This window comes from Nipponia nippon, unplaced genomic scaffold (assembly GCF_047370975.1).
Source record: "Nipponia nippon isolate SJK-2023a ecotype South Korea unplaced genomic scaffold, ASM4737097v1 scaffold_3, whole genome shotgun sequence".
NCBI lineage: Eukaryota > Metazoa > Chordata > Aves > Pelecaniformes > Threskiornithidae > Nipponia > Nipponia nippon.
This window is the reverse complement of record NW_028262347.1, coordinates 38,142,163-38,154,591: the sequence shown is the minus strand read 5'-3', so window position 1 is coordinate 38,154,591 and position 12,429 is coordinate 38,142,163. Positions and strand designations below refer to the sequence as shown.

The 12,429-nt window shown below is 41.5% G+C and overlaps 1 protein-coding gene across 1 annotated transcript in view; it reads left to right on the top strand.

Annotated features, from left to right (window-relative positions):
- Positions 1-12,429, top strand: part of WIF1 (Wnt inhibitory factor 1) — a 43,431-nt gene that overhangs the window by 24,443 nt on the left and 6,559 nt on the right. Inside the window, exons 4-7 of the mRNA XM_087765645.1 lie at positions 3,605-3,745; positions 7,663-7,758; positions 9,401-9,496; positions 10,857-10,952. Of these exons, the coding sequence (XP_087621771.1) occupies positions 3,605-3,745; positions 7,663-7,758; positions 9,401-9,496; positions 10,857-10,952 (429 nt within the window). The remainder of the gene's footprint in view (positions 1-3,604; positions 3,746-7,662; positions 7,759-9,400; positions 9,497-10,856; positions 10,953-12,429) is intronic.

Below are 12,429 nucleotides of genomic sequence, written 5' to 3'. Positions count from 1 at the left end.
GAGCTTATAGCTCCACAGCAGAGGCTGAGCCCAAGCTGAGGTGGGGTAAAACAGCTTTCCATGAGTGGTTATCGAATCCACTTTGCTCTGAAGTGATTGAGTAACAGTCTACATGATATGTTCCAGGGCTAATATGTGGTAGTCTCTGGCAGGAAGGCAGAAATGTACATCTGGGTGACAGTAGTGTCTTAGTGATCATGGTTTCATCAGCAGCCTTAGCCAACCTAAGACCACGTGAGAAAAGGAATGAGAGGGTGGGGCTGTGTAAGGATCCATGTGTAGCACTGATACACAGGTTTACGTCTTTGGTCTTTCTTTTTCTTCTCTTTTTTTAATGTATAAATTCTGAAAGTTTGTGTTTGATATCTTCCATTTTGAGCTTGTAGTAGAATGGCATTGAAGTAATGTTGCAGCACAGCTTTTTGCCGTGGGACCTGGAATTTAACATTAATGATTGGTCTCTCCATTCACTGTGGATTGAATGAGTGGTATTGAAAATGGGTTTGGATGAAGAGTGCTATAATATTTGCACCACAATTGCTGCAATTTAATTGATTGCAAGCCCAATAAATTGGCAAGTAAAGACATTTACTCTAAATGGAACTAAAAATGTCACAAAGGCAAAGTTCCTGTTAAGCATTTAGATTATTTCCACCTCCATATAAAGCAGGTGAGATATGTGGGAAGCTCTACACTCAGCATCTTCTAATATAAGCTACTTTCTCCTTTAATTTTTAACTATCTAGAAAGTGTAGACCAAAGTGACCCCCTTCTGATTGTGTTTAGGAAAACATATAATCTACAAGTGAAGGGAGGCCAGAGATGAGATCTCAGAGTTCCAGCAGAAGGTCTGTTAACCATCATGATAGGAGGTCTGATTAAAGCCAAAAAGGACTTACCCTGTTTGCAGCCCTGGTACCTCAGTTCCAGGACTAATATGGGCATGTCCATCGTGTTTCCTTACATGGAGCATGTGCAGTGCACCACTGCATTTAGTATATATAAGCTCTATTTAAGTTCTGTTTGGCATTATAGTTAGTCCACTGTTTAACAGCGATTGATAATCAGTAATAGTCAGTACACGTACAGTATTTGAGGCATGTACGCTATTTAACAGTGAGCCACTAGCGTGATGGTGGTTTTTTACGCTGCCTGCTAGCTGGCCAAAATGCACTAAGTAGCCTTAAATAAATACATGCTATAAAAATAATGAATGGTGGCTACTTTGTAGTTAATTATATAATTTATATCTTCACAAAACTGTTCTGACAAATGTAGTCTAGTTTGGGTGAATCTATTGCGTTAGCAAATAATTTTTCTACACATACACATGTCACAAGAAATTCAGTCACAAGCTTGTATTTAATAACAAATCAAGAGTAGTAAGATATTTCTTGAAAAAGCATTTTAGCCCGAAAGATTACAATCTTAACCTGCATCCTCCACATCCCAGGAGAGCATTCTAATTACCAGATAAAATTAAAGTAGATATAAATCACAAGGTTTCCTTAGGTTCCTTTTCAAATTAGTTAAATTTTCCTCACACCTGCTAGAGCCATCTGCTCTGCAGCCCTGGGTGCAAGCGCTCCAGAAGATGTAGAAATATAAATGTGCAGGAGAGGCAATTCTGTGGCCTGGTGGGGGGACGATGGCTGGCAGAGAGAAGTCCTGAGCTGTGATTCCCTCTCCTTGGTTTTAGCCAGTGATGGGCAAATGTAAACTGCATCCTGAATTTGGGAAGCAGGGACCAGACCTGAGGTTTGCCCTGCCACAGCCCTGCTCAGTGCTTCGGTAGCCCATGGGAGCTTGCGGCCGTGGCTCTGGATGCAAGGGACTTTTGCTCTGTGCTTTGTTTTGACTGTAGTGCTGTTGCTGCGTGCTTAGCATTATTCAAACAAGCATAAAAAGGCAGGGATTCCGGCAGAGTTTAGGGACTTTATTTCTGAACCACCACAGAGCTCAGTCAGGATCCAGGTGCTTATTGCTCACAGGGGGGTCCTTTACTGCATTTCTGTGTGCCTAGGAGTTCGGACATATGGGAAGTCCAAAAATACAGATGCTTCCAGGGTGGGGAGTGCTGGAATAAGGGGTTTCTGACCTGTACCCTCAGACTTTAGCCCTAAGAGATGCATGCCTGGTCTTTGCTCTAAGCATTTAAACCCACAGCCAAATCTCAGGGGAGATCAGGGGTTTGCTACTGATTCAATGAAGTCTAGATATGACTATAGTGCCATCATTAAACTTCTGCCATATCTTCCTCCCCATAACAATTTGCTCAGCTAACTCATGCATATCCCCATACAAGCACTGATTTCCTGCACTTGCGCTGTAAGAAGGTTACTACGGTTTAAGAAGTTCACTGCACTTAAACTATATTTAATCCACTGTAAGAGTTTCCTTCTTACCACATGGTTACATGCTTTTTGTAACGGTCTTTTAAAAGATCAGTGTAAAAGTGCTTCAACAATGAAATTGCTTTATAATGAAAACTGCAACAGACCTTTCAGTCTGTAGGACTTACCAGAGGCAGAATGTGTTTCATCAACAAATTATTCTGTATTACACCAAGGCAACAAATAACAAAAATGGCCCAATTATGACTTGCAAATTTTTTTTGTAACAAGCAATTTAAAACAAATGAAATGTAGGGCTGTTAGCTTAATATTTGGTTCTGAAATCTCAGGCCAGCTTCAGAAGAAAAGAATAAACAATTTCTATTAGCTGGATCTAACTTATAAAGCAGCTAAGAAGAGCCAATTTTGAAGAAAAGAGATAAAATCGTTTCATCTGAAGATTATTTAAGATCACTTGTGACAATCACAGAGGAGCATTCCATAGCTCTGACGTATCGGGCTCGCTTCCTCATTAAAATACTCCAGATTTACTGGTCTTAATTATTTACTTAAACTCTTTGTAGTTCAAAAGCGTTTGAATACTTTTCCTGGAAAGGCAATCTTCAAATATTGCTACACTTAACAAGTTCTGTCAGAGTGATGTGTCTCTGTCTTTTTTTTAAATATTTGCACCCATGATCTTATTTATCAAGTGAACCATCTTGCCAGCACTTTATGGAGTAAGTTTTGATTAAATCAGTATTTTATTTAAGTATCAATTGCAATATCCAAAACAGCAAAACATATCTAAAGTAACTTTTATTCCAAAATTTGTAAGGCGTTTTTGCAGAAGTTGTGTGAGAGAGCCTGCAAAATTTAGACTCAGAAGTGATCAGCTCAGCTTAGAAAATTAAATATAGCCTTCCAGCTTGTTTTGGTGTGTCCTTAGATACCTCCACATGATTAATTGCCTTGTCTGCAAGCAAAAGTATGTTTGTGTTAAGATTGCTGTCTGTGCTGCAGACTGTTGGGGTTATGTCAGTAAATGAGCGCAGGCTCATCTCCTGTGCTGCTCTGCTTGCAGTCCTGGAGCTGCCTATGAATAAGGTGATCTGTGTGTCTCTGTGTTACAGGTTTTCATCAAATGGCATTACTCTGAAGCTTAAATATAAATATTATCTATATTTTTATTATTTTGATGTATGTTTTTATATGTATATAGATATATGTGCATGTAAATATAAATATTATTGTTATTGTTCTCCTTTAAGTCGTTCAGGTTGGATTTCCTTGCCTTGGAAAACAAGATGGGGTTGCTGCGTTTGAAGTGAATGTGATCATAATGAATTCAGAAGGCAATATTATTCTCCAGACCCCTCAGAACGCCATCTTCTTTAAAACCTGTCAGCAAGGTAACGCTAAAGAGGACATGGCAAAATACCGTTAGACCTGGTCACCTAACTTTCTCATGTTTCATTCAGGAGAATGGCTAGAGAAGATGGAAATAAAGTGCTCACACAATGTGTAGCAATGGTGGTGAATGCCAGGCTGTTCTGGCTCTGTCTGTGGATTTGCTGTTCATTCACTACATGTTTACTAACCCTTTTCTTACTGTCAACTATGTCTCCCTTAGCAGACGGGGTTGGAGGCATTTCTCCTCCCGTTCACAGCTCATCACGTCAAGGCCATTGATAGAAATGTATCATGCAAGAAGCACCTGTTAGCAAATGATTTGAGGTGCTTGGAGAAGAGCTAGTCCTATGAAAACAAGCTGAGGCTAACATTTCCAGAAGTGGTACATAATTTGCAGAACTGAACTTCTGGGATCTGTAGTGGGGACACCGACTTCAATAAATACTGGTCGGTGCCTTAGTTCAACAGTTCATTAAATCTCAACTTGGACATACAAACCGAATGCAAAAATCCTAAATCAGAATGTTTTTGCGAAATTTGGCTTTAGCTTCTCTGGAGCTCAGATGGCAACCTCTTGGTTTTGGATACAGGTAAGGTGGTGGAAGCTGGTCCTCAATACTTGCAGTCAAGCAGTAAACACACAGGATGCACCGGTAGAAGAAGGGCACCATGAAGTTATTGCAGTGTTTAATCAACCTGTTTAATCAACCGGTCTATGAACCATAAACACTACGTAATAAGACTTTCTGGATTAATTTGATACACTACAAACAACTATAATTATCACTTTAAACTGACGCTGTTGAAATTGAAAAAGCAGTAACTAAGATAAGGCAGTTATCCCATGTCCTGTGCAATTGTATCAAATTAACCCATGACAGGGCTGATGTACAAAGAGTGAGATGTTTATTCTTCTCCTATTAAATCTTCGTTCCCAGTCCCACACTTTCTTCTCTGCCCTTTTTTCTCTGAGCTAATTGGCTGTAGTGTGGCTTCAAAGAGCGAGCAGCCGGAGCAGGAGCTGTTTATTCTTTGAAACCTCACTACACCTAAATAGCAAAGCTGCTTGTCTCCTTTGAAGCGTTGCTGCTGCCGATTACCCCAGGGAAGGTGGAGGAGGGGGAGAAGAAGTGGACAGAGAAACAGGAAGGAAAATGGGGGTTTAATGGAAGTAAAATCAATCAGATCTCGTGTAGGAAGTTGGGTGTCTGATGTACAACACAAAACATTTGCTATCTTTTTATTTTCAGTTCAGTTCAAAGGCACTGAACTTAATAAACTTTGGAAATAGTGTTGGGGTAATCTAATAGGGAAAGCAGAGTTACAGGTCTGTATTGTGGAAAAATGTGGCTTAAACAGAGAGGGCTCCAAACTCAGTTTGGTAATAGCATTCATCCAAGTTATTGTTTCTGTGCTATTAGTTGTCATTGTTACTATTTTGATATGAGATGTAATATTTAACAATTTAGCAGTACTGCATCATATGGCCTCTCAGGAAATCTGGGAGTGATTGTTGTCCCAGTCCTTTGTTCCCAGAGCCAGCTGAGAGATGCAAGGACGATTTCCCAAACTCTAGAGGTGGGCAGAGGAGGAGTTTTCTCACCTCATCTCCTCCAGCACATACTGGAGGCCCCCAACTCCTGCCCTCTGTCCTGTGAGGTGGACACGGCAGTGGTTTTGGAAGAAATGCTGAGAAGGATGAGAATGTCCTTACCGGTTGGTGTTAGAGGAGGGGTGAGTTTCCTTCCTCTGAAAGATGTCGTTCGTGGTGAGGAGCTGCAGTTCCTCCTGCCGGGGCCCTGTTCACTGTTTCCAGTCATTCTTGGCCATCCAGAAGGGCCCCCGCCAGAAGAAGTGAGGGGAGCAAGGCAACAATTTTGGGGAGAGGAGAGGCTTTGTTGTGGCTAAGAGACGGCCACACAAAAAATTATGTTTTCCTATTTTTCTGTTTGAAATGGTATGTATTTAAGCATGCATTTTCTGTAATGAATAGCAGCTCTGCACTTGGGTACAGAGAGAGAAGCATTTCCAGAAAGAGTCCTAGAGTACAGTGTTGGAACACAATAAGACAAAAAAGCCTTTACCACTATTACTACTGCTGCAAACAGCTTTACTTTTACAGCAACATTTTTTGCTTCATGTATCTATGGCCTTGAATGGAAGAGCATTTTAAAATTACACCTTTTCTCCTCTCTCTTTCCTGTTTGTTTGGCAGTTGTGCACAGCATCCAGCTACCTGACTGGTACATCAGATTTTCTTTCCTTTTGCTTAGTCTCAAGAGTTACCCTTCACATCCCACTAAATAGAAAGCTATAACATGAGTGCAGCAGAATGCTGCTTGTAGTTATAGCAGCCATCCTTTCCTGTGGCTCTAATCAGCTATTAGCTGCATTTTCAAAACCAAAAGTTTATTTGTATATGAATCTAGCTAACAGATATGTCACCTGACTCAAATATTAGAAGAAGGGAGAATCATTCAGATTTGTTTAAGTCCAGGGTAATGTTTTCCTCCGTATTAAGAGGAGTTACAGTTTAAAGAATCTCTGTGGGCTGCAAAAATGTCTCAGGCAACCTAACCCTCTTGAATTTATAGACATCCTGCTACTCCTTACCGCTTTAAACAAGTGCACTTTAAAGGCTATAACTGAATTTGAACTCAGGTATTATTCAGTTGGGAATCGGTGTGAATCAATGGTACATCTTTACAGCCTATGGATGGTAGGTGCTGGCACTTCCTGATGAAATCAGGTGACAAGGCAGTGGAGAAGAAGTAAGGATGCTGTTGGCAGGTGTTGTCAATCACAATTTTTACAGCACTGTTACACTAAAAAAAAAAAAAAAAGACATGATGCCAACAGCCAATTGCTGTCTAATAGATGACCTTCAAGTCTGGGCTGAGATGGTTGCGATAAGATTGCTCTCTTGAGTTTCGGTCTATCTCAGAGTTTTTTGAATCTTCTCACTCAGAGTGTCAACAGCAGAGCATCAAGATGAGCAGGTCATGCCTACTCTGCTAAAGCTGCCTTGTGGCCCTGGTACCACTGATCACAAGTGATATTCACTTTTTCTAATGGGAGTAGGCAGCCTCTCCTGCCTGCCTTCTTCTCTGTGAGAGATCTAGGAAGGTATTTTTGAGCAATTGTTTTTCTACCCAGCAGTCATGTTTTCATGGGGTTCCATAGTGTTCAATTTGTTTTGCCTCTTGTTTGATGGACTCTGGTGTTTTGAGGATGGTGATGGTACCCAGAGGTATTTCTTGTCCTTGCATAATGCAGCCAGTGTTGCCAAACACTTTAACCAGTGTTTGATCGAGAGGTGAGATGTGAATAAGTTGGATGAGGATATAGGACCACTGTGCAGGAATGCTTTCATCTTCCTTTCTGGCCTTCTTTCCTCTAGCCTTGAAGCTGACTCTTTCATTTGAATACAGATTTCATCACTTTGTCACCTCAGTAGTAACAGATGTAGTAATTAATGCAATGCAAGTTGCAGTGCAGTCTACTTAAGCCTGCAGAAATGGAAACTGGTCCTGCATAGTGAGAGCAGGTCTAACCAGTGATGCAAGTCCTGCACTGCCTGCTCGGTTCTGCATGGAGGAGAAAGTGCTGGCTTGAGCAGAGCATCCACGTTACTCTTGCACTTACAGAACAGAAGAGCAATGGAAATGCACAGTCTGTCAACAAGCACATCGTGTGTTTGTCTGAACATGTGATGAAACCTCTATATGTAGACTAACAAAAAAGAAACTAATTTCTCTTGAGGAGGTTTTAGCTGAACTTCCATTTCTGCCAGCATTTGCCCGTCTGTCAGAAAACATTTTTACATGCGTCAAAGGAATATATTGATCCTACCGAAAGCTGGCTGACAGCTGAAATATGTAATATCCAATTAAGACTGTCATTATATTTTATGAAGCGGAATGTCCAGGAGGATGCAGAAACGGAGGGTTTTGCAACGAAAGACATGTCTGTGAATGTCCAGATGGATTTTACGGGCCTCACTGTGAGAAAGGTAATTTTAAAAAAAATCTTGTCAACTGTCTTTACTATAATCTCAACAAAACTGTAGCTACTGCACTGTAGCCTCTCCTAAAAGAATGATCTGTTCTGAAGATTTCATATATTTTGAGTCCATACATGTAAGCGAATTACTATCATCATCCATGGTCTGATGGAAACATGAATTGCTTACAAGAAAGATGCTTTCCCTCTAAAAGATTGCTTTTAACAAAAACTGACACAATAGTTAAGTGATCCTTAATCACAGGGAATCCATCTGGTAAAAAGATTAAATAAAATTCTGCTAATGAGGACTAGCTGGGAAACAAAGCACAGGACTTTTGTTGTTCAGCATTTGTTTATTTGGAGATAAGATCTAATTTGGAGGCAGGTTGACAATGAAGATGGGAAGATGAAAGAAAGAGTCTCCTTTTCCTTTCCATTAGTGACTAATAGCCCCAAACGACATTTCCAGGCGTGGGGGACGAAGAAGTTGAGTGACTTGGCAAGAAAACTAGCTTTTCTTCCTATCTCTTCCTTCACCTCCCCCAGTGGCAGACCCTCCCTGGGGTGACTTGAGATGGAGCAAACCATCCCTGTGGGCATCCTATTCCAATGGCATCCTTCACTGAGCTCCCAGATGCTCTGGCTACATCCAAAATATTAAGTACAAAGGATGAGTTCTCTGGCCTGGGGGCCAACTGGGACGGTGCAGTTTGCATTCATATGTTTAATAAACTCTCTTGCTCTCCAAAAAAACACCCTCCAAACTCCCTTCTGGGAGGAGCCCGTGGCTGCTGCTCACCCCGGGGCCATGCCTGCAAGGGTTTGCTGGTTGGCCAGGGACAAAGCTGTGCCAGGAATGGCACCAACAATTTCACAAGATAGATGATCCTATGTCCCCACTTGGCCTCTTGCGTGGGTGCTGTTTAACTCACTAGTATGGACCCAGCCTCACTCCATGTACCAGTTTGGGGCAACCACAAAATGAAGCATTGCCACCTGATGTGCCTCCCTGGGAGAGCCTTGTGGGGTGGCCACAACTGCAGAGAAGGCTTGGGAGAGCACAGGGGCTCTGGAGAAGGTTCACAGGGAGCATGCAGGACAGTTTGGCCACCAAACCAGGCCACACAACAGGCTCCCCTAGCCTAAATTAGGTATCCATGCTTATGCTCATGTATGCAGGGGGCGAAGGGAGGGTTCGTTGTAAAGCCTGCCTGGGAACCCCACTGAATTGCTGACACCTCTGAGCACAGCCCCTAAAGAGACAGTCCTGTCTGCAGAGCTGAGGCACCAGCTGCAGCACCAGCATCCAGTTACAGAGAGGGGGGTGGACTTCAAATATCCAGAGGGCGTAGGTGGGCACTTTGCTCTCCCCAGTTTGGAATTAAACTGTACAAGAGGCAATTTCTGCTCACATATGGAAACAGATTTGAACATAATTTATTCTTCACTCTTTTCATAATGCTCTATACAAATTGCCAGGTACAAATCAGAGATGTAATTGATTTAACCCACTTACAAAGATGCTTTACAAAGATGACTTCTTATATTCAGCGGAAGGAAAAGTAGCTTAAGGAGAAAATGTGCTGTATATTCAAATAGACAGTTGCTATCACACCGGCGATGTTTTTTCTGTTCTTGCTGCTCCTCAGCACTATGTGCTCCTCGCTGCATGAACGGTGGGCTCTGCATTACACCCGGCCTCTGCATCTGCCCCCCGGGGTTCTACGGCATCAACTGTGACAAAGGTAACTGCTGGCTAAAACCCCCTGGGCTCCGTATCCAGCAGCCTCTCTTTATTCCCCTGTGTTAGTTTTCCTCTAGGAGTGGATTTTGGAATGTCAGGCAAGTGATGAAATAAGTAAGTTTTAAAAGTTTTGTGGTTCTTCAAATAGATGCACAACCTGGGAGCTGTTGGAAGTCCTTTTGCAGCTGAACATGCAGGCATCCATATACGCCAGCTCTGTGAAGGGTAATTTAGATAATCACTTTAGTTGATCCACTGAAAGCTGTGGGACCTACCACAAAATTCACTTATATTTCTGGCCTAGGAAAAAAAAATGATCTCTTTTTGAACTCTAGTTTCCTGGAGTAAAATTAGTTTTACTAATTTTTTAGTACGTTAATTTGCTGCATCTGGACACATGAAAAAATAAGCAGGCTATTCATTTTTTGTTGCTGCATTGTGGCTCAGGAAGGATAAAAAGGAACAATCAGTTGTTCAGAACAAGAATTTGGAACAGTCCAAGCTACCACATAGAAAAAACCATGTAGTTCCCTGCAGAAATATAACTGACCTGCTCATGGCAGAGCAGATTACAGAATATCACATTGCATTTATTGTTGCAGAACTATATGAAGTAAAGACTAAATGCAAAAGGTCCTAGTGGACTTTCCAGCAAAATAATGGGAACCTTCCTAGGCCTTTAGGTATGCTTGCACAAACTGTTGTTGTCAGTGTCCTTCTGACTTGTATCTAATCCTTGATGAGACTTTTACCGCATTTAAAAAATGTTTCGAAAGTGCACTGTAATGAGACGCTCCCAACGTCTTGAAGGATTAATGTGAATCCCAGCTGTTTGGTGAAAAGTCACATCTAACACAGTGTAAGTAATTTAGCAGGTGAGAGGCACAGCATTTGCATCTATGTCACGACACAGCAGAAACTTATAAAGGTTTCTTTCTGGTCAAGGCATTAATTAAGAACCGTAGCGAAGCAGCCTCTTGTAGAAGTAACTTCCAGTCCTAGGTTGTGCTCCTTTTATCAGACACTGGCAGTTTCAATAGCAATAGTGACTGGATCCTTCAACGAGCTTAACATGTGAGGACTGATAAAGATGTAACACAGTCTGTCCTTGGGGATCTCATTGCTGTATTGTTCGCTTGTTTCTTTCTATATTGACTTGCCTGTGTGCCTGTGTAAATATAAAGCATTACGTAGGAAAAAACACATTTCAGTCTTCCTTTGTAAACCAGATGAAAAGATGTTAATGCAACTTTTTTAAACCTACTCAATGTTTGTTTATGATGAGCAGCAGAAAACATTAAGGCCAAGTCAGACTGAGTTCATATTAGTGACTTCGTTCATTCCTATTTTATTTGTTTCAGCAAACTGTACGACAACCTGTTTCAACGGAGGAACGTGTTTCTATCTGGGAAAATGCATTTGTCCTTCGGGCTATGAAGGAGACCAATGTGAAATTAGTGAGTAGCATCTCCGTGTGCTTGCTTTCACTTGCATCAACTTATTCTAGTGGCGGTGTCTGAATGATGAAGTGCTCCCTTGCCTCTGCTGGGCTCACAGCAAGGGTCTCGCACGGCAGGTTGGGGCCCTTGGAGAGTCAGATGCCGCATACCTTCAAATGAGTTTCCTACTGATAAGTTTGACTCATTGCTAGACCATCTCATCTCCTACCTTGTTTTGTTTTTACTAGTAACTGGGTTTGGTAACAACCCTCAAGCCGTAAGTATGCAAGCAATACTCTGTGGCAGACAGATGTGCTGCTGTGCCAAGCCCGTGTGGAGCAGCTATTTTCAAAAGTTACGGCAATTCATACTTGTGCTCAGCAGATTAGGTTTGAGCCCGCACCTCTGAAAGGGCTACTATAAGCTGGGAATGGAAGGGTTTGGGGTAAAGGGAGGACCAAACCGTAAGAGCTGAGAGCTTTCACTTAACGTATTAAGTTGCATTCACATGGCAACTTGAAAATCCATGTCACAAGCATCAAAAGACTTTCTATTTTCAGAAGTTTAGCATCAAAGCAATGCAAAATATTTTCGCTCATGGTTGATCTAAGTGTGCTGTGTAAAGCTGGGGGTGGAGATGCAGCCAGGCTGGAAGAGACCTGGGAGGTCAGCTGTCAAGTATTTGATCTCACTAAAGGAAGAGTTTTCTCATAGCTCGGTTAAATTGGATTAATTCTGTAGTTCCCCACTACAGAATAGAGTATGGGCATTTCGCTTTTGAGAATGTACACCTGGGTCATTCTTTCTGAGCTTAAACTTCTAACAGGACACTGTGCGAGGAGCTTCCCCTGCTGTAAATAATCTCACTGACGTTCTCCAGTGCGTGTTCACAGGAGCACGGAGAGCACCATTTGGCCTGGGAGAGCCTGTAAGAGCTGATTTCTTAATATGCATCAGTAGAGACAGGCTTTCCTCATGTTATGAAATTTGTATCATCAAATAATTTGGAAACACGTGGAAATAAACTCTACTGCCAGTATGGGACAATAAATGGATTACTGTGCAAAGAAAGAACACAGATACCCGAAGACCTACATTTTGCACAGTATTTACATGTAGATAAACAGTGGACTTATGTAAATGCTTCGCCATATCTCTATACATTACAAGGCATTTTGCAGCTCCTTTTTACCTAATCAACACTGGAGGTAAACAGAAGCAGTAAAGCTTTATTGTTATTAAATTAATAAACATTGCCCTTTGATATAAATTCAGATCAGTGTCAGTAAGAACAACAGTATGGGTTTCTACTGAATTTACCTTTGCTTATATCAAGTTCAAATTTGACACTCTGACAGAACCTCATTTCTTTCTTCAGTCCCCAAGAAGTCAACTGCTGATACTTCTCAGATGATGAATAAAGTTTGGTTCAAAGTTTGAGAAGCATGTATTTTATGTCAGTGGTGTTTTTTTGAGGAAAATCCTCAGAACTGAT